General features: G+C 38.5%; 2 protein-coding genes and 1 long non-coding RNA gene across 5 annotated transcripts in view; 1 reads left to right on the top strand and 2 right to left on the bottom strand.

Annotated features, from left to right (window-relative positions):
* CCDC85A (coiled-coil domain containing 85A) overlaps positions 1–11,056 on the bottom strand; it is a 185,526-nt gene extending 174,470 nt beyond the window's left edge. For 2 of the 3 annotated variants that reach the window (XM_072035092.1, XM_038175790.2), the window contains exons 1-2: positions 11,009–11,052; positions 1,786–1,851 (exon numbers count right to left, since the gene is read on the bottom strand). The gene's annotated coding sequence lies outside the window, so the exon portion shown is untranslated. Of the gene's footprint in view, positions 1–1,785; positions 1,852–11,008 lie in introns of all 3 variants that reach the window. The other variant, XM_072035093.1, reaches the window with a different exon arrangement.
* EFEMP1 (EGF containing fibulin extracellular matrix protein 1) overlaps positions 1–26,203 on the top strand; it is a 48,934-nt gene that overhangs the window by 453 nt on the left and 22,278 nt on the right. The window contains exons 2-4 of the mRNA XM_027453261.3: positions 68–155; positions 3,002–3,050; positions 3,224–3,484. Of these exons, the coding sequence (XP_027309062.1) occupies positions 72–155; positions 3,002–3,050; positions 3,224–3,484 (394 nt within the window). The 5' untranslated portion in view covers positions 68–71. The remainder of the gene's footprint in view (positions 1–67; positions 156–3,001; positions 3,051–3,223; positions 3,485–26,203) is intronic.
* Positions 14,847–24,256, bottom strand: LOC140001979 (uncharacterized). The gene is made up of 3 exons (XR_011807813.1): positions 23,791–24,256; positions 19,548–19,682; positions 14,847–15,333 (listed from the first exon to the last, which is right to left on the bottom strand). It is a non-coding gene; the product is annotated as an uncharacterized lncRNA (long non-coding RNA).

The following is a 26,203-nucleotide window of genomic DNA, read 5'->3' as shown; positions in this document are numbered from 1 at the left end:
GGCGCTGCAGGGGCTGGTGGCTGACTGCGCTTGCTTTCTTTCTTTTTCTTTCTTTCTTTCTTTCCAGGTTCATGATGTTGACAGCTATGTTCTTGGCTGCGCTCATCCTCATTACGGTGCACTCGCAGGAAACTGAGGAAACCATAACGTACACGGTAAGGCTTCGTGGAGCTGGGGAGAACTGGTGCTTTGCTTTGCAGCTGGGCTTCTTCGGAATGACCCTCCAAAAAAAAAAAATCTTGCATGCAATACAGAGCTCTCTGAGCCTGAATGCTCACTGCAAAATAAGCTGCTCCTACGCTGAAACAGTGAAAGCTGAAGTTTACAGGACTGAGCAGAATGGGCTGCAGCTCTCTGCTCTGAAAAGCAAGCTGTGGGCTGAGTTTGATGAACTGAATAAAATTAGGAAGCTTAATTTTTTATTTTTTTAATCCCTTTTCCTAAAGAAAAGGTCCCTAGGACCTTCCTTTGAAATACATGGAACTTGACAGATAATTAGGTCAAACATTCTTCAGTGTTTTCCTTTGGATGTTTCAAGCTGTTTTTAACAACATGCAAGTCCTTCAGAACTCAGTGCTCTTAATGAAGCATCTAAGTCCTGGAGTGCTCCCACAAATGTTGGTTTGAGCTGGTTTTGAGCAGTGGTTGTGTACAGCTTGATGAAATTCTACAAGAATACTGGAAATAGGTTCTGCTTGCAACCAGGTGATGGGGTAGGAGATTTATAGGCCTTCTTGTAAATTTTTGGTTTTAATCTGCTTGTTCTCACTCCTTGGCTCGCATAATGCGTGTCATAGAAGGAGTGGCAATTACATCGGCTTGGGCTGGTGAAAAACCCACGTTTTCACATCTGATTACAGCTGTAATCCCTGCAACTTGCTTCATATGGGTGGACCTCTGAATATGTGTACAGACATCAGCGCAATGCCACACAAGCAGAAAATTCTGCACACATGCAAAAAGTTAGAGAACCACAGCCAAAGGCTGAGATTGTGTCTTATACAAGTAATCCCACTGAAGTCAGTGGGATGGCTCAGGCAAGTAAATATTGCAGAGTTGGACCTTATCATAGAAGACAGGGCTCAAAGAAGCCTCAAGCGAACATCAGGAAGTCAGTCATAAAATACTTTTAATACTAGGCTTTGGAGGCAATAGACTTCTGAAGGTTGGGAGTACTTCTATTTAGAGGCCCTCAGAAATATTTCTAAGTTCCTATACAGAAACAGAAACTGAAGAAATAAGTACATTTTGAAAATCTAGACTAAATAGGGATCCCAACCCCATTCTTTTCAGCACTTACTACAATTTATTTTTTTTAATAGGGCTTTTCTGGTGTGTCTGCACACTTCTTTTTATAACAATACAAGATTTCTAGCGTGCCTGTGTGATCTGGGTTCCCATAATATGTTTTCAAAGAGCATTCAGGTGCTTCAGTGATCAGTCTTCTAATCATGTAAACTTAACAATGAAACTTAGCTTTTGGACATGTTACCCGTAGGATGCTACTGTTTCTCATACGTACATTGTATTCATTTAGGGCCAAATCCTTTTCTATTGTAAAACTTCCTTCAGCTGCAGTAATAGTTGGACTTGGCTCCTTACTACTAAATAGACAGAACTTCTGTTGTGCATTAACAGGAATTGGGTGATTCAGTAGATGCATGAATTAGCTGTTTTCCTTTGGGTTTGCGTTTTCATAGCTACAGTAACTTCGGTGTTGTCAACTCAGCATGTAGTCATTCCTTCAGAGATTGAGAATTGTAATACAATTTGCTGTCCACTTACCCCTTTGTAACATTGGAGGCTTTTTCTTCCAACTCGCTGCTACATCTGGCAGATCACTGGTGTCACCTGCGAATGAAGAACATATTTTCAATCCTATTGCTGAGTCAGTGTCTGTTTGTAACAAGTTTCTCAAAATAACTTGAGCATTGTAAATGGAACAAGTGGATCTCAGCACCAGAAGGTCAAACTTGTTACTTAAACAGTTCTCTACAGTGGAGGAGTTGCAACAAGATTTAGCTTGCTTAACTGTGGCTAATTACGTTAATTGACTCAATTCTTTCCTTTCTGTGGGGCCATTAAAATAATATCCTAAGCAGTGCAGGATGCATATGCACCCGCATGGTACAGCTCAGTTGATTCACTGATACTTTAAATGTCTGCTGTAGTTGGCACCATTGTTGTACTTAACTAATCAGTTTCTCTAATTATAACCTGTGATTAAAACTGTAGACGTTTTAATGCTTTTGGGCAGAGAGATAATGAAGATATTTGCCTCAATTGCCAGGGAGAATATTTAAAATTATTTCTGAAGTTACCAGTCTACGATGATATGAATAGTTGCTGAGCATAGTCTTGTTTGAATTCTGTCAAGTTTTATTTATATAAGTAGTCCTGCTGCTATAAACTCTAACCATTTATTGTATGTCTTGCAATATAAATTGTTCTTCCTAGACTGCAGTTCCTGGAGTCACATGGTTAGAAAGCATGTGAATGAATTTCCAGCTGTCATGGGATCTTTCCCCATTGCTAGTGTGCTGATGGGAGAGAGGAAGAAGTTTGGTGGGACAGAGGTCCACTAGTCCCTCTGGCAAGCCCCTGGAATGAAAGAATGAAAGATGTTCCACTCCTGGAAAGCAGTGAACAAGAACAAAGTTTAAAAAAAAAACAAATAAATAAAATTATAGTCAGCCAGTAACCAATGGCAGATGCTTTTTTTGCTTTGTTCCCCATCCCCACTAAAGTCTACCTACTCAGCAAACAATACCTTAGGAACTTGCTGCGAATAGAAGCTCTATCTCTACATGCTTCTCATTCTACCTACACAGCAATGCTGTACTAATAACCTTTTTTTTAGCTTTCCAAGTTATAGAAACATTGCTTTTCTCCTAATGTAAAACTTTGAGATCATTGAAATATGCTTATTTTTCCAAAATAAAGATTCCTGACTAGCATAGTATTTTACTGTTGTGTTTTTTTTCCCCGTTTTTCTCTATAGCAATGCACAGATGGCTATGAATGGGATCCTGTTAGGCAACGGTGCAAAGGTACAGTAAATCATTTTCAAACAAAAACTTGCTGTTGGAATTATTTCAGTGTTCTCACATCCCTGGTTTAGACAAGGGAGTGTGCTTGCATGTTTCATTGCATTACTTGTATTAATGGCTGTTGCAGAGGATTCAACTGTTAAAAGCATGACTTGTGTTGTTGCTAACCACAGATATTGATGAATGTGAAATAGTCCCAGATGCATGTAAAGGTGGAATGAAATGTGTTAACCACTATGGAGGATACCTCTGTCTACCCAGAACAGCCCAAATTATTGTAAATGAGCGAGAAGAAGCAGCAGCTGAATCCACTAGTGGTCGAAACAATGTCATTCGACGGACTCCAGCTGATCCTCACCGTGCCCCTCCAAATCCAACTCATCAAATTCAGTGTGCAGCTGGGTATGAGCAAAGTGAGCACAATGTGTGCCAAGGTAAGCAAACTGCCCTATGTTTTCCTTTCAGTATAACCAGAGCGTATGTGATAGCAAACCTAATGCCTAGAAAATAACAGCCTCTAACTTGAACTTACTAGAAATGTATTGGTGCACCATCAAATTGGAGGTGTGCCATATGCACCTCCTAAAGGTCTCTAAATAAAATACATGCATCATGTTATTGTTCAAGGTAACAGAACCTGAAGTTTGTTGCAACCTATTCCATCTATTTCAGGCTAATGAGTACAATTAATTCTGTTTTCTGTAGATGGTAAAGAAAAACAAAACCAAACAAAACTTTAACGCAAGTAAGCAACTTCAGTCAAACATGTCCAGGAGAGGCAGTGCTTTGAAAAAAGTAGGCAACATAGTTGGACATAGTGTAGATAAGCTGTAAAGATTCACAAAACTATGCATTTTCCACTAAGTTAATGCTGAATGGAACAGAAAAAAAAAAACATTGTATGAGCTGTTGATTATATCAGATTTTAATGCAGAACAATACACTGTTTTATGTCAATCAGACTTGTATGGGGGATACTTCTCAAGCAGTAGGAACCAAACATCTGAACATCTTGTGCTCTTCTGATCTCTGTGGAAGCAGTCCTACAGAGACCCTGCCAGCTTACTTCCAGTCATAGTCTAGCCAGGCTCTGAAACTATAGCAATGAAGACCTTTCATCTGAGTGTACATACACTGCACGCTGTGCCAAAATTCTCAGGGTATTAGCAATGTTAATTGTATGCATTCAGGAACCAGACCCACAAGCACTACTGTAAACTAAGACTGTTTCATTTATTATTTTATATAAATAGTTTACTCTTATACTTGCTGAAGTAACAAATGTTTTGTCCACTGTTTTGTTTTCTTTCATAAAAATATATTCTACTCCTTGTTCATAATTTGGCTTTCAAGCATGTCAGTGGGATACCCATGCAAACAGAGGGCAAAATGTGACCCCATCGTTCATCTTTTCCATTTTTGTGGCCCTTAACAGTATAATCATATAAAATAGTACTTCAGTGACTATAATCAGGCCAAGCTGTATTATACAGTGGTAGTTCCTTTCTCCCTGGTATTGATGTATACAGAACATTATTTATCACTAGTAAGTAAATGCCCGGTGCTTCTGAAGCATAGTAATCATCATGGAGATTGGATAAGTTATTTTCATAGGCAAAGCCTCAGAGTTGCATTTCTGGCTCATCTGATAACATTCAGTATTTCTGTTGCTCTAATTCAAGAATGTCAAGTAAAGAGCTTGCCAAAGGAAGTCAGTCCAATGATATCCTCTTAATCCCAAGTGTTCATCTGAAGTTATCTTTGGCATTAATTTTTTCCTTGATGACAAATTATTTTTTCTCAGTTTACCTTAACAAACTAGCAGCAGAACCAAAAACAGAGTACGAGACTCCTGTGTTTGATCCAGCATTCCCCCCGCCAGGTGATACTGCAGTACTGTGATGCTTATCTTCCCTGGTGAACTGTGATAAACTGCTTTTGCTAGAGCACATAATATTGATGTTTTACAGCATTTGAAAATAATGCTAGAAAAGTTCCAAGCATTAACATAACTTTAGCTGTGGTGGCTTCAGGTGCTCCAATAAGTGATAAAAAGGAAAGTTTAATGGCAAATAGTACCAATGCCTTACTTATTCTGAATTGTGAAACGGGGTTAACTTAGAGACTGACAAGTGGTTAGGGTTTTTGTTTTGTTGAGAAGATTGTTTATGATACGTTATTATAATCTTTTTTTCCATGCTTTAGCTTCTTGAAACTTGCATCTAAATATTTATATTCAATTTACAAATCTCTGGTTAATTTATAATAACAACTAACTGTTGTTGTTATAGTACCAGAACTTTTAACTAACAGACACACAAACTATGGTGAAATCTCAGGCTTTACTGAGTCAGAGTTTTGCTACTAATCTCCTTGTGCCAAAATTTCATTCTAAATGCAGAAAGTATGGAAATATTGGTGTTTAAAAGCTGAAATATATTGTACTGAACGAATTCCAGCTGGAAAAAGTGTAGTGGATAGTGTGCTTGAAAGAGAGGATGAAGGACTTTCAGAGCACTTAAAGCATGCATTCAACTTTGTGATCTTCACTGCTGAAAATATCTTATAAAAGATAATTTTGATCAGCAATGATCCCACTGTGGGTTTATTTAATTATGGTTAAAAGACTTTGCTATGATAACTGCTTGAGGCTCCTAGGGAGTGTAACTTACACATATAGTCACACTTAAGCTTGTTTTATTGTTTAGTAAATCAAATATGAAGTCCAGCTCCTTCTAATTGTTTGCAGATGTATGACATTTTCCTTCCAGTCCAGCAGCACTAAGTATTTTATAACCAATGTGAAAGTGTAGAGACCTCTGTTTAAAACAATAACATGCTCTGAGGAGCTATATTACTGACATCATACTAGTGTATTAGGGGCCTTCTGTTATAATATATTGTCCACTCCCTTTTTAAACATGGAATAGTGAGAGTACGATAGGCCAAACGCACAAGTTGGTTTCTGTGCTTGAAATAAACAGTCAAACATGACTAATGCCACTTATGCATAAGTAGTTTCAGTGATGTGCTGAGCTTCTTCATAAGGTGAGGCAAGATACTGTATGGCCAGATTGTATTTCTATTGAGAGGAACAAGAAACAGTCTGGGAGGTGTGTGGGGTCTCTGTGCTTCTTAATCTAACAAAACATGGCTATGTGCCTGAGAGACTTAATACCTTCTTTACCTCTGACCGTAAGAAAACAAGTGAAAGTTAAAATATTTGTCAATGCTTAGAGCTTTTTGTCTCCGATGCATACCTGTAGTTACTAGAGACCACGTAACGGACTAAGAGCATTCATGGCAAACTGGTAACAAAGCACACTGTCTTGCAGAAGACACCTCACAGAAATGACTGGAGCTTCCTCTGATATATGTAAAAGTCACTTCTATAACTGCTATCAGTCAGAAACATTGTCTTGTTTAACTGTAGTTGTCAGAAGTGTGGGAAGCAAAGTTTCTCTGGGAAATTCTCAGCATACTGTATCTGAATAGTAGGTAGTAGGAACCTCCAAAAATGATGAGAAAGCCAAGGGGATGTTATTTTGGAGGAAGATTTTTTTTACATAGAAAATGTACTAACTCTGATTCAACCAAAAACATTTAAGTGAAGAATTTAAGGTAATTTTGACCTTAATCTCCCTTTCCACCCCAGCTCTTTATAGTTAGTTTCTTCCTCACTGTCACTTCTGTACTTGCTTTTACCTTGAAACTGGTCACAAGGTAGATTCCCTTGTGGCACCTGCCAGCATTCTTAGAAAACAACTCATTCTCACCTGTCAACGTCAGAATATCATTCAATTTAGGAAAAGCCAAAAACAGTAAGAAATATTTATGTATAAATTACTGAGTTAGCTAATACCTTCAGACGCTTTTTTTTTTTTTTTTTTGCCTCATAATAAACAAATACCTGAACTCTGTTGCCTGCATACAGGACTGAATCATTATTTGGCCCTGTGATTTGAGTCTGTTCTTATTGAAATCAAAAGAAAGTCACCCAATTAATGCAATTTTGTCAAATCTAGTCTGGAAGAAACTGCAAGCTTTCCCTAGAATGTCACAACACTTAAATGGAGGTGGGGAAAAAAAGTAACATGTGAACTTGAAAGGAAAAGATTATTTCCCCACACACCCCCCCACCCCTGCTCCAATCATGCTGGCAATAAAGTAATCAAGCTCTTTGGTTCCTCAGGTCAGCCTCAGCTAGTTTAGCTGCCTATATACAGTCTGCAGCTTTACAGAGTTTCCCTGTAAATTTTTGTGCTGCTGCAACTTCAGAGTACAAGGGAGAGAGTCTGTAACAAAATGATCAAGGCATTTATATAGAAAAAAAAATGACACTTTCCAGATAATTCTGCCTGGACTTGGTGGATGTTTGCTTTTTTTTTTTTATCTTTGTAGGAGAAAGAAATGAGTTAACCACAGCATGCACACAAAAAAAAAGTTATTTTTTCCTGCTAATTTGTTTTAGGAGTCTCCTCATCAGTAGGGTTCAGAGGATTTATTATTCAATTTTCTGGTAATTTTCAAAGTAACTTAACATACTCAATCTAGGCTTTTACCTCAAGAAGTTACGTAAGTCTAAATGAGTCTAAATTTTGCAACTCTAGATGCCTTCTTTTAGGGAGGAGAGGGACAAGGGGAAACAGTTCACAATGTTTTGTTTTCAATACAGAAATTACTTTACATAAGACTTACATGCATCAGGGATGTGTAACTAGCAGACAAAGTGCGTAAGCTACAACTGGGATAACTGCAGGTTCACTGAGTCCAGCTCTTTGCAGAACCAGGCCAGGCTGGAGAGGCTGGGCGTGCCTGCAGCAGGGCACTCTGCCTTGACATTTTGGCTCATGGGTAGAGCAAGCTTCTGAAACACACCTTCTAATGAGCTCCCCTTACTGTGCTTTGAGTCGCCCTGCAGAGCAGTCTTGGAATACACACACCCAATCCTGTTCAGAGGAAACTAAACCTGAAATGCACTGCAGGAGTGCTGATAATACTTCACAGCCACTACTGAGCATGGAGACTCTAAAAGCAAACTAGAAAGAGCTTGGATGCTCTCAAAAAGGAAGACCGGGGCCTTGGAACCTCTGCATCGACTTCACATTTGTTCCCATTTGCCAGGACTATTTGCTAATAATAACTAAAATACATAACAAGAATACAGCTATAACTTTAAGCTAGCCCCAGAAATGTTTTGGGGAGTGTTTTGTAAAATGATGCCCGCAGTTGGAATCCTGAATGCAGCATCCCAAGTTTTCTCCCTTCTTGTATTTTAGGAATACTTCTGTAGTTACTTTCAGGATGACTATAGAGCTTGAGTTGAGTTTAGTTCCAGAGTTGTTACTCTGAACGGTTTCTTTAGTCAGAGGGTGGGGTGAGGAGAAAGGTTGCGGTAGAAAAAAAATAAGGTGCAGTCATCTATTTTAGGAAGACAATCCAAAGTAAGAGTACTCTTAAAATTGCCATTAGTTCATCAAAGTACTTATTCAGGGGAAGTTCATCTGTACATGTTTGCTGCAGTACTTCAGCAAGTGGAGAATACTCTTTGCTAGCAGTAGCCACCCTAAGAGACTGACCTGGTTACGCGTGCCATTTGAATACTAATTCCTTGGAAAAGCCATAGGAATTTTGCAGATCTAAGAGAATCCACAGAAGGATACAAGCTGACATTTTCACAGCTCTTTGTACTGAGTGTTCATAGAAGACAATTAATTTCTTGTACATTTGGGTACATCACGCAGAGATCATCTTTCATCAACCCATCCTGAACCAATTGTTCAAGCTGTTAATCTGTGAAATGGCTGCAAAGAGTCCTTTCTGGAGCACCTATTTAATAGTCTTGAGGGACCAGAGGGGAGGTCACAAAAAAACATCTTGTTTTGAAGGCCCGAGGGCCTGTTTTTGGGCATTTTCAAGATTTGGCCACTCTAAATCATCTTCCCATCTGTGCTATTTGCACAGCTGTGAGTGTCATGTCAAGACCTTGGATAGATATCCTCTGTTCTGTCTGACCGTTTTACTGTGAACATCCATCACAAGCATAAATACTAGCAGCTGCTTCACTTCCTTTAGTTACTTACTGCTTTTCCATTATTCTGACCCCTGCAGGAAAATGCTCAGTACATTGCCACTAAAGATTCACACCATATGCTAATCACACCAAATGTCAGATTCAGGCAAGCTTCCGAAAGTTGTATTTACCTTAGCTTCTTGAATTGTGATTATGTAAGCAATTACTAGACTTCAGGTTCAAGTTAAGTAAACTCACTAGCACTTCTTATGACTTTTTAGTTAAGAAAAATGGAAATGTAGAGTGGCCACACTGACTTTCATACTTTGGGGTTTCATTTGTTGACTGTAAATCAGCTCTGAGGAGGCTGATACCTTGACAGACAAAACATAGCGATGTATTTAGAAGGCATGAAGAAAGTCCAGATCTTCATCCACCTGTCCTTGCTCAGAATTTCAGGATCCAAGCTGGAGGTCTTTTTCATAACGATCAGGAGTAACATCAGATAGCAAAGGGGAGGAACATGCTTTATGTCTGATCCTAACTGGGCATCACAGTATATTTACCCTGTTAAAAGGTACACGGTATTTATACCTCACTGCAAGGAATTCACTGTATCTGTTGCAAATACTCAGTTAAAAGCATCCTAAAAGTCAGTAAACCTTACATCGTTCCGATGCCTGTCATCTGTTACATCTGACAGCACTGGGGACCATAAAAATGATCAGTGAGAACATAGGCTAGCTTTGAGCTTGTCACTTTTTGGATAGATTCTTTCTCCCATACTTTCATGGAAGAATTATAGCGTTGTTTATTTATTTGCTTTGAGCAGCCCTGCAGTTATTTCATCCCAAACTACTACATTATAGTTCTTTAGCCTGCTGAGAAAGGTTTTGTGTTTGTTCCTTATTGTTAGCTCAAGGTAATTTTTTTTCTCAACCAACATTTTTTCCTACTTTCAAACCTGATTCCTGCATTAGATTACTTACAGCGTTTTCATAGTGTTATGTTGTATTTTCATTTTTGAATTTTGGGTTATACCCAGTCACCTTTTCTAACCCTAGAACATTTTTGAAAGATCATAGCATTACTGATGGATACTTTTTAAAGGTCCAAGACATTTCCTACACATCTCCAATGATGGGATGCTAATGTAGCAAGCTGGAGAACTAGCTTCAAGAGCTGAAGTTCAGAACTGCTATTTTCCTTGTTTTATTCTTTTTCCAAGTGATTTTCTTCATTTCTTTTTCATGCTGGCAAAGAAGGAAAATAGCTACTATTTATATTTGCCTTTCTATATGTGCTAAAATATTCCTAAAGGAAGAGCAAAGCTACCCACAGATACAGAAGTGGTCTGATTCTTCACTGTATGACCTAGTGATGCCTGTGTTGCTCTGCATACCCTTTACTAAGGAAAACATCTGCTGTAGTACAGCCAAGTGAACCAGGCTCGATCGCTACTTGAACTAATTCACTGTGTTGTTTAGGCTTGCTATTTTGCCTCCTCCTCCCACCCCCCAATCATCCAGGACAATGAGAACATGGTGTTGTAGGACTGTACCAGTTAGCTATTTTTGGTCTTCTAGAAACCGCAATGAAAGAGTAATTTGGAGTTCACCTTACTAGGTTCCTTCCTAAACATTCTGCATACTTTGTGGTATAGTTGACTATTTTTGTACAGCACTTTGTCATGGCAACTCCTCTGTCCTGTGTGTGCTAACTGAGCGGGAACTTCTACATTTTATTCATGGTTTCATATAAGTTGAGTTTGGCCATCTCCTTTCATTACACTTCAAGAATATTTATCCTTTTCACTCTGTGAGGCTTTCTGAGCTATTTTTTTTCTGGATTATTATCATTTACGCATCTTCTAGAATACTTCAGACAAATTTAAGCATCCTTTTGACAGAAAGATTCTCATATCAAAGGGAAGTTTGCCACATACCTGTCAAAGTTCACTTGCATCTATTCACAGGACCCACAGATCTGAACTTGACCAGCAAGATGTCTTCTCTCTGTATGTGACAAGAATATATGGAATAGGTAATCAGTTGTGTAAGGTTCAAATTTCAGAGTTATCTGTTTTCATCTTTAATTTGCTAAGCTTTTTCTTAGTAGCCAGAAAGCTATCAGAAAGCTATAGTTTTAGAGAATAAGCTATTTGCCATAATTCAATGCAAAGCAAAATTTAACCAGGAAAAAAATGCTAAATGCACAAGAATCTTGTTTATACATTCTTTCATTTACATTTTAACTTTACGAAAAATACAGGAGGGATTTGCAAATTACAGAGTTATGAAACAGTTTAGTATGCATGTAGTTATTATAAAATACCTTTTATACTAATTCACATTTTTGTATTTTATTTGTTGATCTGAAAATCATGTTAAAACATGTTAGAAGTTGGTTCTGTTGTAAGTATAGTGGAGAAATGTCTAATTTCTGTTTTGTGTATCTATATAGTAAAATCTGAAGCCTTGAAGCTGAAAAAGATACTAAGAAAGCAATATTCATTTGACACGGTTTTGTAAGTTACATTACAAAGAAAAGGTTCTTGAGGCCCAGAAATGAATTAGACCTTTTCTGGCATAATACATCCTAATCTCTTAATTAACCATTTTTAGAATTAGCTATTCAGTAGACCTTTACTTGTTCCTGAGTATCTTAATAAGTAACTTAACATAACTGAAAAATGCCCCGTAACTATTCTGCTTAATAATTCATTCTGCAATTCAAAGCATTTTTTGTGTTGTGTATGTTGTTTTTTGTTTTCGTTTTTCCAAGGCAGTTTTATCTTCATTTCTTATTGTCAAAACAATAGTTTCTGAAGATGGGAAAAATGCTGCTTGCTTGGTCAAGGCCAGTGGTGATGACTGTAGAGGGCTAAGCACAGAAATAATTAAAGTTCTCAAATAAGATGATAGAGGATTCAGTGTATGAAGGTGCATCACTCAGGAACGGATGTTTACTTTGGAAAGCTCTGAATCTGTCTTTATTAACTCCTGATAAAACAAATTCAGCCCTTTGAGGGGAAATATCTAGGCATTGTATAAACCCATCTGAAAAAGTTTTGAAAAGGAGAAGACATGACTTTCTGTTACAAACTAGATTTAATCTGGGGTAAATTTCTACTCTATTGCATGACCCGGTACAATATGATATAAGCAAATGTGACACTGCACTTGAGGGTGTTCAGTCCGTGTCTGAACAGATGTTCCATGTAGTTTCTTGAGTACAAGCAGAACTTGTTCCAGAATTTTCATATGCATGCATGAGATTTCTGTTAACAGGTAACTGGTCACAATGTGTGCAGTGAAACCTCAGTAGGTAGTGAAAACAGTGGAGAGCACAGCAATTTCAGAGTTTTGAGCCTGAATGGCTTAACGAATGTTCGTTGTCCAACAAATTCTTCAGCCTGAGTTTTAGAAGTGGTTGGTGACTGTCACCCCATGAATCTTAATTCAGAAAGATGTTTTTTAAAAGGGAAACTAGACTTTTGCTGGCCTCCTCTGAGTAAGTAATAATCTCATCTACTTTGATAGTATGGACACCTAACTTCTACTACCACCGGTGACCTGCACCAATAGAAAAGAAAAATTTTGGTAAGTTGGTAGCAACAGTGCTGTATAAAGCAGGTGTCTATAATAAGGAAGATTTAGAAGTTTGCTTTTCAAATTCACAAGAATTAAAAGACATTAGAGAAAGAGAAAAAAAAAAAAAAGAAAAAAAAAAAGAACCTACTAGAAAAAAGTAGTATGGAGAGTCAATTACTGAGTATTTTTTAGTATTAACAATTTAAAAAGAAGTCTTTATCAATGCTGTAATAGTTGCCTGTTCTAACAGACGTAGTTAGAATTGGAAAATGCAAGGAGAGGTGACAGTTTTCTATAAGGTTTTAAAGAGATTGCCTGTAAGCTAACATTTAATAGACTTGTACAGAGGAAAATGAATGAAACATAGCAAAATGAGCAGAAGGATAAGTGTGTTTTTAGCTAACTTGACCTAGGTTATAAAACTATCTCAATCAAAACAATGGGAAAAGCAATCTTCTCACCTAAACTTAGCGGAGAAGTTTGTGTATCTGGGATGCATTAGGAGAGAGTTGGAATTAAATACATATTTAGAAGCAACAAATACAGTTCAGTATTTGAAGGAAGTTCATCTATGTTGGTGAAGACAGCACCGTTTTAACAAATAGATAATCTCTGTTAAGTACCTCAAAGCAGTTCTTCATCAGTTTGTTACAGGGTTTTTTTGCCACCTATATTACAATATCTCCCTTATCCTTTTGCTATCTTCTTGTACTCAAAGAGCTTTCTCAGTAGATGAATGTGTTCTCAAAGGACTTTCTTATCAGGAACAAGTTTCCTACATAGTTTTCAGATGATAGAGGTGAACCAGATGAAACAATGTCACACTTGGGACTAGTTAAACACAATATTTCAATAGACAGCATTGCAGTCAATGCATAGTCACATCCGAAATAAGCAAAGCTTCAGAGTACCCACTGATCTGCCTTATAGGCTGTGAAAGATACTTTATTTCTTTATTCCTTCCAGAAGTTGTTGGAAAATAAATCAGGAAGGTGTGCAAAATCCAAAAGTCATTCCCAAGGGTAAAGAAAAAAAATTCCCATCCAAAGTCATCCTGCTTGCATTTACTCTGTGTCTAGATGTACCACAATCTTGGCTTAATTTGTAGGACTGGGACAGATTTTCTTTCTGGTTCACTCCTTGTACATTCTTTGCGTAGAGAAGAAGTTATGGATAGAAGCAAGACTTCAAGTAAAGATACTGCCAATGCTTGTAGGCCCAGAGCAGAGAGCATTGTACAAGCAGATAAAAACGGCAGGTCTCAGTCAGCAATCCAGTAGTGGTGGATGCTGCACTGACTGCTGGGGCTTGCAGAGCATTACAGCTCTAAGGATCCTGAGCTGGAAGAGCAGGCTGGTGTGCCACAAGTTGGATAGAGGAGAAAACCACCTCTTTTTTCCACCGTAAACACTAATGACCATTATTTAAACAATCCAAAAAAACATATGAAAATTTTAATGTTACCCAGTGCATGGATGATTTTGAGGAGAGGGCTGCTTCTTATTTTTTAATTCCAAGATAAATTATTCCTGTCAGAAATGGTGGCTCCATATGCCTATAAAAGAGAAAGTTCTCCATTTCTAGACTGTATCATTATGAGGAGGTTGCTTCGTTGTTTTTAAATCAAAATGTTCTCTCCATTATGATTAGACTCAAATTTCTGTATTTACCGTTAAGAGAATCTCTTCCTTACTATGTATGCAGATTTATAAGGCTCCAGGCACCTTTGAAATAAATTGAAAGCACAGCCATGTAATAAAGCCAAAATCAGAAACTAGCCAAGGAGATCCACCCAGCAACACCCTCGAACACCCTCAGACTCTTCCCCTAAGCACAGCTTTAGAGCACTGGTCTTGATCTTGTCTCCGCTTTCTCCACCCTTGTGAAAGCTTCCTGGGGGATTCCCCAGCCAGCAGAGAAGCCGGAGCTGTGCAAGTGGCTGCTCGTGATGCAGAAACAGTTCACTTGCTTGATTTTCTTACCTAGCAAATGGCTCGTGAGGAACGTGGCTGTTTGCAATACTGCTCATCCCATTTCAAGGAGAATACTGAGAAACAGGAGCAGTTCACAGCAAGAGTAGTAGTTAGGGAGCAAGGAGTGGTTTTAATGACTGTGAAAAGAGATGAGAAGCATGGCAAAGAAGAAATAAAGGGGTTAGCGAAAGAAACCTTGCAACTGCTCTGTTCCCCACTTTGCAACACAACAATTCAGACTTTGTTTATGAAACTGAAAGGTTGTATAGAAGGACGACCCCAGAAAAGGAAACACTTCCTGAGCTCACTGCTGTAGGATACAAGTGAGGCCAAGAATTCAAGAACTTGATTAAACAAGGCTCTGGACACTTTGTACAGGGAGACGAGTCAGGAGTTAAAAAAAAAAAAAAAAGATTTTTTTTTTTTTTTTGAAACAGATGGCAAACCTAATATGTTCAAGGGAATCTTTAAATATTAAAGTGTGTCAGGATAAGGTTAGCTGTTGGCAGTTAGAGTGGCAATATCTGTACCCTTCTTTGAGATATCTTCTGCTTCCCAGTTTGAGAACTGCAGTATGTTCCAATAGCAAATTTTCCATCTTTGCAGTGACTCCTACCTGTGTGCTAAGCATAAAGCTCATTCCTCAAAGCTTTAATCTTTCTGGTGGACAGCAGATCTTGAGTATCCATTCCCTGCCCTATGACCTGCAGAAAGTAGAGATTTTATGTTTTATTTTTAAAGAGAGCAAGCCTGTATAATTCTGCTGAAAATTAAAACCATTGGAAAATCCACAGACATTTCTCTAATTCTGACTGATGTACCAATAATCTGATCTAATCATTAGCTATCAAATGGAACTGAAAATATTTCTATATCAAAAAGATATCAGGAGTTGATATCAGAACACTTTCATCATAGGAATCAGTTTGTTATTGCAAGAAAAGCATACAATACTGGAATTCAGTGACATTTTGTACTGCTGTGGCTTTCAGAGGCCCTACATAGGCTTCATTTTTCTGGACAACATAAATATGTATGAACCTGTCCTGCTGTAAACAGCTTAGTAGTGCATGCAGTTGCATACATTAACGAGTGCACACTTTACACAACGCTATTGCTGTGTTTAATGTTCCATTTGGGACAAAAGCAGCAGCTTCTTATATCATTCTTTGCATTTGATTCTTTGTGTTAGTGTCTGTCTTGTCCAACCTAGCCAAAAACTGGCCTCAGCAACTTCTGGCTCCTACGATGCTGTGGGAGCCCCGGGGGCTCCATCCACATGCCTCATCTGTGACCAAACAGGGGCTGAGGAGCCATTTCACAGCGCCCTGTCCTCAGGGTGGAGTCTCACTCCTACGACAGTTATGATCAGTAGGCTGAAAGCACAATATTAAAGAGACCAATGGGACCAATTGGGATTTTCACAGACTGAATGGCCGCTCAGGGGGTTCAGCCAGAAAGAATGATCCTAAACATCTAAAAATATGAAAAATGGCAGAAAGACGACACAAATGTTGGCTGTATTGTATTTGTATTTGGCCGTAACGTCCCAAGCGAGACAGCCGCAGGATTTGCCTGGATCAGCTCAGGACTGTCCTTGCAGAACACCGCAGAAGCTCTTGCACGCACCAAGTAAAGCACGCTCCAGCTTTATGGCATAAAGTTACAGAACGGTCTCTGTCACACAGTCAGATTCAAGACAGCATTACTGTCCCGTTGGGATGCAAATGGGATGGGTTGGATAGACAACAGCCCTTAAAAAAATGGAATGATAATATGCAGGTTTTTCCATGCCTATCATTTGTCCTTAATTTGAAAAATTAAATGCTTATGTCCCATTGTTAACTATTCTTAGCACAAATTTCACAATTTAGCCCAGTGATGACCAAATGGTTTCCTTACAGCTTCTTTGCTCTCAGTTCACAGCTGTCCTGAATTTCAGTTTGGTGCTTACTTTGCATTAAAAAAAAAAAATAAAAATCTGACTCAGCCTCCTTTTTTTTTTTCTAATCAGAAACCTCACTAGACTCAACTGCTGCCTGAACAACACTATCTGTAAGAAATCAGAAAGAAGCGGCACAGTTCTTTGTTCTGCTTAATAACTTAGAGTATTTACAGAATTGTAGACTCAGGTGGGAAGGGACTTAAACTACGGTCAGCTCTGCAGTCAGATCAGGTTCATCAGACCCTCAGACCTCAGGGAGGTTATCCAGTCACATCTTGAAAACCTCTGTGGATGGAAGGTGCACAACAGTTCTGGGCAACCCATTCCACTCCTTGACTGCCCTAATGATGAGGAGGGTTTTTCCTAACCAGTCAGAACCCCATTGTTTCAACTCACTGATAGATACCAACAGCAGGAATATGCCAAAGATGCAAAGACTTCCTCCTTTCCATTTTTCATTATACTTCCAGCCTGTTTGCACTGGTCCCTCAGCATTAGTTATCCATCTAGTTAGAATTACTCCATTTGGCTGTAGCACACCGAGGGTGCCAGTCACCAGTGAAAGTTTTCTCCTGGAAGTCACCATATGTATAGATGTAGCAACAAACTGCAGCAGCAGGTTACCCAAGAAAACCTTCAGCTTTCATATTGTTTAATGTTTGGCTTGCTTTCCTGCTTTAGTCTGTGTTTTCTTCCATAAAATTTAATTATACAACTTTCTTGGTTTTTACCTACCACGATTTCTGACTGTACTTTTCAGAACTGAAATTTTTATAAAACCGCACTGCATTTATGGGAAAGACTGTTTCCCTGCAAAGGTGAAGGCAAGGATATGCTTTCTATAAGGGAAGGTAGAAATTCTGAGGCTGCCTTGAGTAGCAAAAACATTTTCATGGAAAGCAGACTGGCTAGCCAGAAGCTGAATGTCATTCCCAGCCTCCCATGGCCTGACTCTTGCTACAAATGAACTTCTGCAGCTTTTTCAGTTTGTTAAAAAAAAAAAATCTATTCACAAGCCAAGAAAAAATGTAGAATTTCACTAGTCAGCATCTACGCTACTCGCTGTGCAAAAACTGAATAAATGCAGATTTATTCATAGCTAGTAACCACTCCAAGCCTTTTATAAAGTACTGAAAGTATATTCAAGACTGATTTTAATAAACAGAATCACTGCTTGTACTTTGAGGTGTCATATTAAGACATTTAGTTGTGGTGCCAACATTTAAAGCACATGCTTGGATCCCAGTAATTTCACTGGCATCTTTGCACATGCCTAAATTTACACAATTACTTAATGCTATCCTGGATAGGAATGCTGTCCTGAATTAGTCCTTCACCTTGTTGCTAGGAACTTTTATTTTAAAGAACCCTCACTAAAAAACTTGCCAGAGCAAGTCCGCAATACCAAGTGCAGACTGATCCTATTCACAGGTGGGTAGGAAATGCTTGCAAGTATCAGAGGGAGTAGCCTTAATCTGAAGGAACAGTGCTGTTTATTCAGCTTGCAATTACATCTATGGGCAAGAGTTTTCAGGTAATTCAGAATATCCCAGCTTGTCACAAATCTAGCAATACAATCCCTTTTAGATGCTCTTCATGTAATTTTTCTCTCTTCTGAATTCTTTATTCTATTCCTCTTTTCTTTACTTAAGATGGCAACAAGTGCCAAAAACTGACTGAAAACAGCAATTCACGCTGTGATCCTGGATAAATTACTATACAATTAACAACATTGCAACGTGAGCTTCAAGATGTTAATGAAATAAAGCTGTTACTTTAGGAAACTAGTTACTTTACAACGTACGATTTATGGTGAGTCAATAGGATTGTGAACATAGTTTACAGTGCCAGATGTAAAAATATTGTCAGTTGCTAACTAGATACTTCATGCCACTTCTGTAGGAAGAGTGATGCCTAGCTTGACTACAATAATCATCTCCTCAGTATCCTCTCTGTAAAATATTCTCTCTTCTAGAATTTCAGTTGCAAAAATTTTATGATCTGAAAATCAGATACTTTTTCTTCACTACGAGGAGTAGAATGATGTAGACATTATCCCAGTAGACATTATCCCTGTATCAGTGGTGGTTTGTGACAGAATATGTGGCTGTATCTCATAGAATTTTTTTCATTAACTTCTCACTTACATTTTTTGGCTCAAGAGGGTTTGGTCTCCACAACAGGGCATGAGCAAGCACACATATATACAACAGGTATGAAGCTTTATGGGGTAGCTAACAAGAACAATTGCACAAGTAAAAATAGTAAGAAGTCAAGCCCGAGAGTTTTAGCTAGGTATTCAGAATTAACCTATTTACTGAACATTTTGTAGTTAAGAGATTGTTGTTCTTTGCTTTGAAATAATTTATGTTCTTAATACGTATTCAGCCATTACTTATCTGTTATGCTTTGCTTCCTTTTTATTTTCCTTTCATTGAAAATGAGACTTAACTCCTTAAAAATCATTTGGACTTGATCCTAAAACATTGAATAGTTTCCAGTGCTTTTGAAAACAATAGAATACAAGAGCTTTCATGACTTAGTTTTCATTTCTCTGAGGTTTTTTTGAAACTTTGAAATCAGTTCATAATATCCTATCTTATTATCTGGGACATGGTGTTTCTTTAATATTAATGGTTTTGTGTGTCTAAAATTCTCAAATACAGTAATAGTTTGCTAAAGCCTAAGTTCAAATATATATCTAGCTACAGAGGAATTTAGAAATCTTGCCATTGGTCTTCCATCAGTGTTTTGCATATTTATTGTTACAGTAACATCTGATTAATTAAAAGCAGCCCCTAAATCAGTGGAATTAGTTGGGTGCTATACTCAAAAGTTTTCAAACTAGTTAAGCCCACATTATTTGCAATCCTTTAAAACACTTCACATCTTCTTCAGTAGTCACTTTCTGGAAATACTGTCTTTCGCAAAAGCTTTTTAAATACTTTACAGGCCAAAAATATTGTTACCTACCAGACTGGTTTTGCTATCCTGTGAAATCCTCCACTCACCCCTCTGTGAGCTGATTGAATGTGGTACTTTTGTGGTTCAGAGTGTGTCCAACAGCAGTACAGTGGAATCCTGATCTGTGACTAGAGCTCCTGTAAGCTAGCAGCAAAAAGAAATAAAATACAATGTTAGACCTCTTATATAGCTTAAGCTTATACAATGTTTGGCTTTGATTAGCCTTGGAAAGGGGAGCAAGTGTTGTGGACAGTGATTTGGATTGTTCAGGTTAACAAAAGTCATAGTACAGGATTAGTGAAAAAAAAAAATCACTTTTAAATGCTTTTGCTTTAGCATTGTAAGCAATTCTCCCCACTGTCCTACTTGTAAGAAATTAACATGTTTGTAAAGGTGTGCTTTTCTTTTCCTTCACTATAAATTAACCACCTCACTAATACATAGGTACCTATCTCCTTGCTTTACCTTTCAAATTGTATTCTTTGCTCTTGGCATTACTTGGATAGTAAGAAGTATCCTCTAGATTCATCTTCCGTTAGTTCATCTCTAGCCTCATCGGTTATTGGAAAATAGCACTTTCATGACAAAAGAGCCAGAAGTCATTTTTTGCCATCCAGCATGTGAATGAGCATGGTGTGGACTTTTCCCCTGAAGTGCACAGCTGCAAAGCCAAGTGGACAATCAGTCACTGGAATTAAATCCATCTGGAAGGTATTTGAAGCAGCAAGACATCTATGAAAAACTTGAGCGTGATGGACAGCTTTTTCCAATAGCTTTGATGGAAGTTTAAATTGAGAAATCTCTTCTCCCACCCTGCAAGAAGTTATAAGCAAAATGTATTTTGACCAACCAATATTGGCCTGTATTCAAGAGCATATGAGGCCCTTATGTTCCCCTGTAGGCTTGTGCTCATTAGTTAACCTCTCCAACAGTCATGGAAAGGCTAGATTAGATGCTAACCAAACGTTTATGACTGTCTATATAGTGCTAGAGACAACTGGGTGCTGAAACAGTTCTGCAGAGTGATGTGCTGATAATGTTCTGGGCATCCCTCAGAACGCTGAGATGCAGACAGGCTACGTAGCCCTGCCAGTTAGCTCATACACTCAGTCTGCAAGAAAATGAGAATCTTTGACCACATGCCTTTCAGAGAGGGGAAGGAATGAACTGAAAACCAAGCCAAATGCCTTCTGAAAAAAATGGGGGGAGGGCCTTGCAGCTACCTTGTCAGGGAAGGTGTCTAAAGCTTCCTGCACATCTTTCTTTCTGGGGCCACGAGAGAAACATCTTACAACACAAAGTTGTGGGGGTTGGTTGTTTGGTTTGTTTTTAAAGCATATTGAATCTGTCAGGGCCTGTTTCTTCCCTTCCCCATATTTGCTACAAAAACAATTCCTATTTATTCCTGCAGGTCTCTGGAGGCAAAAAGCCTGGTTTGAATGGGCATCTGTATGAGCAGCTGTCTCACAGGAGACCTCCTGCTACATGCATCCTAGGCTCGGTGCTGCTGGTGCTTTCAGTGCCCACCAGTGACCCAGAGCCAGAAAGACTTGCCTCATATTGAGCATCTGCTAATACTAGTGTGCTTCTTGAGGACCGAAATGGTTAATTCCTCGCTATCCTCAGCTATACTGCCTATGTAATGTCAACATCTTCTGGGGAGCGCCTACACTTTGTCACAACCACAAATAGTTTCAAAAACAACAATTTTCTATAACTGTGTTGTAAACTACTCTTTCTGGAATTTCACCAGTGTGCAGAGTAGAATGGATGTTCAGAGGAGCTTCTTGTCCTTTCACAACCATCTTGCAAAAGCTGGTGTTCTCAGCAAACTCTTTTGACAGCATGTTTCTCAATGCTCGCTTACCTGCGTTCTGTACTTTTTAAGATCATTCCGAGACTTGCACAGTGCTGTATCTATTTTAGATTGTTTTTATTGGCAACTAATGTGTACTACCATGCACCCACGTGAACAAAATTACAGAGCCCAGACAACTTTTGTACAGAGTTCCTTTGGCCGCAGCTTCTCTGTGGGTTTCATTTGGCAGAAGTGATATCAAGCAGAAGTCTTTCCTTCGGCTTCTGATGTAAACTAAAATACACCTTATAAATAGAAAATACAGGCACTGAGAGCAGTGCCTTTGGGCAAACAGCCACCTTTGGGCTATGGGAAAAATTCAGTTAGATATGATTCATAAATATAATGAATAGGGTGCCATAAACTTGCTTTGCTCTTCACAAACAAAGACGCATTCTCTGCCTTGAAAAATTAGAAGGGCAGAACCCAGAGGAATAGAGAAAGAAAAACAGGAGGAAAGTAAAAGTGGGAGAATTAAGGCAGAGGAAAAAAAGAGGGCTTGGGTCGTCAGAGTGGGAAGCACAGCTTTGAGGACCGTCAAAGAATACATGAAGTAAAACAAGGGGCTTTGTTAGGCAACAAATCCCTGTGCACCTCCCTTCTGATGAGCTCCAGGTTTAATTTTGCAAACTACATTTCAAAAAGTAGTTAGTTTGTTCTTTAAGCTCTAGTTAAGTTGAAGGCTCCTATTGATTACAGCTGGAGCTGGATCAAGCTTGTGCTGTGTTCTCCTGGCAGACTCTCATTTGTAAATACCTTTCATCTCATCCAGCAGTGATAATGATGTGCTTAGATGATGTGGCAGCAATTATTTAGCTGCTGCATAAGGTTTTCTGCTTTACACTAGCCAAGTACCCTAGAATCAGTCCATAGAAAGGACTATTTGCATTTTCACTAAATCTTATCATTTCATTGGAAGAAATTGTAACAGCTCTACTGTTGTTTAAGAAATCATTTCATTTCTTTCTTCATTCCTACTGATAAATTTGGAAGCAAAGGGCCCTATTCTGTCTTATTTAGCAAGTTTAAGCATGTCACAAAATAGCTTTGTTTTCTGATAGCACACCACAAGGCAAAACCCCTCAAAACTTCCATTTTCCCCGTTTTTGAGCATCCTGTGTACCAACCAGCAGAAAAAAAAAAAGGGGGGGGGGGGGGGGGGGAGGCTGTGTAGGCCCTGGTTACTCTCTGAATGGATTTGCACACTTGCTTAATACCATGTAAATACTGGAAAATAAAGCATGGATCTTGTCAAACTGAAGAAGTTAGCAAATATAGAGCATTAGAAACAGCACTAATAGCAAATAGAGCTGAAGTATCTACTGCCAAGTCAGTGAGAGATCCCACGTCCTGCCTGGCAATCACTCTAAATACATCCTTTCTCCCACTTCATCTGACCTTTCCAGGCCAGCAATGTTGTGTATTAGTTTAATATTTTAAAACTGGAACTTTACTGGTATTTGGCCTACTTTTTTCTATTTATTTTCTAAACAAATGGTAGCCACTCCCTCTTCCAACTAACCTTTTAAGCTTCGCCAGAAATCTGTGAAGATCACAAGGTATAAAAAAGAAATCACATGCTCAAGCAAACAAAAGAAGGTTGCTGCATTTCACCATCCCGACAGCCCTGTGAACAGACTTCAGGAATACTCTGCTTATGCTAGGAAATACTGCCGAAATCTCATTGTCAGTGAAAGTGCCAGGATTATGGTAGCACAGCATCTATTCCGAGGCAACTTCCCAGCCAAAGACCAGAAAAAAAAAGAAAAGGGAAAAGCTGTCCCAGTTGCTACTTCTATTTGATTGTGCAAAGGCAGCTGGGCAGTCAGATCCCTAGCCTGAAAGCAGAGTTGATCGCAATTTTAATGCAAAGTAATTTGGAAGAAAAAATAGCTCTCTAAAAAACAGAAGTTTCCTTGGGAAATGTTAGTTTTTATTTATTACTGGCTCATTGAAAGAACAAAGTATTTTTCAGCGTCTTTTTTCTTTTTTGTTCCCAAACACAGAAAAAATGTGGCTAAACCCCAGAAAAATCTTAGCTCAGATCCAAAAATAATAATAATTCTCAGTTTCAAAAACCTGACAAAAAATCCTAAAAGAACAACAAATACTTCCCAAGCACCACTCCAACTTCCAGCCTTCAGTAGACTACATGCCCTGCAGCATCATTTCAGGCACCCTTCTTGTCCGCCCCCCTCTGCCCACAGCAGTTGCCCTTGAGTTCCCATCCTGCTCTCACCACCCCCCAGCCACGTACAAGCCCAGCAGAACACATTCTGCTGCACTACACGGACCACCTCAGCACTTGCTATCTCCTCATTCTTCTGACAGCTCAAGTTATACTTTGAGTTGGAAAACTGGCAGCAAAACAGACACGCATTGACAGGTACTTACCAGCTCTCCAGGCACAAATTGGGCATGGAAGCACCTTGGTCATCCATAGTGTTTAATAAACACTACTTCTGTAAGTGAAAAACAGCTGCATTAGTGGGGCTCTTATCTATGTGCCTTGCTCCTTCCCCATTCTTTTGCTTAGCTTCCACTTAGTCCCCCATATCATGATGCATCTTTAACTTTTATGTTCATTTTTCTTCATAAATATTCGTTCTGCCTTTTATTTTCTTTTACCTTCAAAGAGGAAGTTTCTCTTTCCCAGCTGCCTTTCCCCCTTTTGATCCTGCTTGGCTTCATCTCATGTATGTTCTCTTTCAAACTGACGATTTTTAAATTTCATTTTAAGCCTTCTTCATTTTAAGAATTACGTGAAAAATTGGATTTTCCACTTAAATTTAAATGGAGGGCCACCTAATGCAAATGTGAGGTTCTTGAGGCAAGGCAGACAGAAATGTACAAGAGACAGTTCTGGGTGGTTTTGTTAGATCAATACCATATTATACCATTTGTTTGTAGCATAGTCAAATTAACATTGTCACAGCAATCTTAACTTCTGCACATCCATTTCACTTCACTTGAACTGTGCAACCTGAACATTGTGTTTTTCTATCCCAGCTCTTCCAATCCCCTCCCTTCCCTGGAGTATATTTTGGACTGAATCAAGTGATGTGTCTTTTTTAAGTACTATTTCCATAATTTGCTTTTATTATTCTATCACTCAAAAGTTAGAGAAGGCATGGAAGTGAATTTCTTTTAACCGTTTCACTTTGATTTCATGAGAAGGTAAAATACAGGCCAGTGGCCTTTGCTTATACTTTAAAAATAGCTAAGTTTTGGATACGTTTCTCCAAAACAGAGCATCTGTGAGTGCATACAGCAACACTAAAAGAAACACATGTAGGAAAAATTCATAACTAAATAGTGCTTTCAAAGGCATTTCTGAAGTTGGAACAGCATCAGGAATCTGCTTATTTACGTAGGGAGCTGTGGAGATTGCAGAGTGTTGGTACTGCCAACAGATAGGATGATTAGTGCTAAAAACAATATCATTTAGATAAGCCTTCTCCTTCTGATAGTTGCTATTGAACTCGACTTGAACTTAAATGTTCTCAACTTGAGGACTACAGTTCCTAAAACAGTTCATTCAGCCTGCAAAGGCAAAAGGAGAGTAAGATTTTATTGATAAAATTCATCCCGTATATCAAATATCTTCAGTTCCTTATCTTTTATCTTAAGTCCCTTATATTTTAAGGCCACTTTTTCTTACATGAGCAAAGGGCAGGTGTGGGTTCATGAGCTAAGTCTGTACAACCAAAAAAATCAGGCTACTGTATTTCAGAATAGGGTTGGATATCACAACTCCTGCTCAGTGCATCAGTTTGCTTGCTGCATTAATTAGATGTTGTTCTGTTGATAACGAGCTGCTTTATGTTGGAAGGCCATGCATACCATGGAAGCATCACACAGACAGATGAGGTTTTCACCAGGCTGCATCCCCTGTTGCGGTGCCTTTGCCAGCAACTCCCACAAGGAGATGCCTCCCTCACAGTAAGGAGACACTTGATTCCTCACAAGAGCAAGTCTGGTTAGGACTAAAACAATTTAAGACATGCCAGCATGAAAAGAAAGGAGGATTTTTGCAGGAACTGATATTCTGAGGCCACACAGAAAAAAGTTGGGGTTTGAAGTGTGCTCTGAAGCACACTTTTTGGGTAGGATCTTAGTGTTTTCCTTTGCAGGGACCCAGCAGCTACCACTGTAAGTGCTGTGAAAGGGCTTGCACGGATTTAATAAGCAATTCTTCAACTTCCTAATTAAAAACCACAATAAGCTTTCAGGCCTTTATTTCCCTAATATTACAGGTTGTAGCAGTAATATTTTGTTCAGTCAAGCCTAGCTAAAGGAAAATGCTTATGAGGTTTCCAAGGAGAGAAATAAACAAAATGGAAATGAATAGGGAACTTGGAACTTTTAAGTGTATGTAATTAAGAAAAAAAATACATCCTTCAGATAATTCTGGAAACTATTAGGAGATATTCATAATTCATAACCAGTTGTTTGGTTTTCTTTCAAGCAAGGGGGCAGCTTTACATCAAACACTGACTAGCTTTTCCATTAACTTGAATAAACAAAACAGTATGCTTCAAGTTAAGTGAACATCTTTTTCTTTTTTTTTCTTTCTTTTTTTTTTTTTAATAACTGGATGAATTAAAGAATAAGAACAAGACATTTACTTTTCAAATAGGAAATTAGTTTGCATGCTATTTCTTCATGTTAAAAATACTTTGGAACACTCACAAAAACAATGTTAAGCTGAATTTATGGAAATGTTCCATATCAGTTTTGAAGATGATATGCCAGATGTCGGGGAGAACTCTTTCATCTGCAATAATGGAATAGTTTAATCCACCCT

The sequence above is a fragment of the Anas platyrhynchos genome, chromosome 3 (assembly GCF_047663525.1).
Source record: "Anas platyrhynchos isolate ZD024472 breed Pekin duck chromosome 3, IASCAAS_PekinDuck_T2T, whole genome shotgun sequence".
Lineage (NCBI taxonomy): Eukaryota > Metazoa > Chordata > Aves > Anseriformes > Anatidae > Anas > Anas platyrhynchos.
Note: the sequence above shows the minus strand (reverse complement) of the source record. Positions and strands in the feature narration are given on the sequence as shown.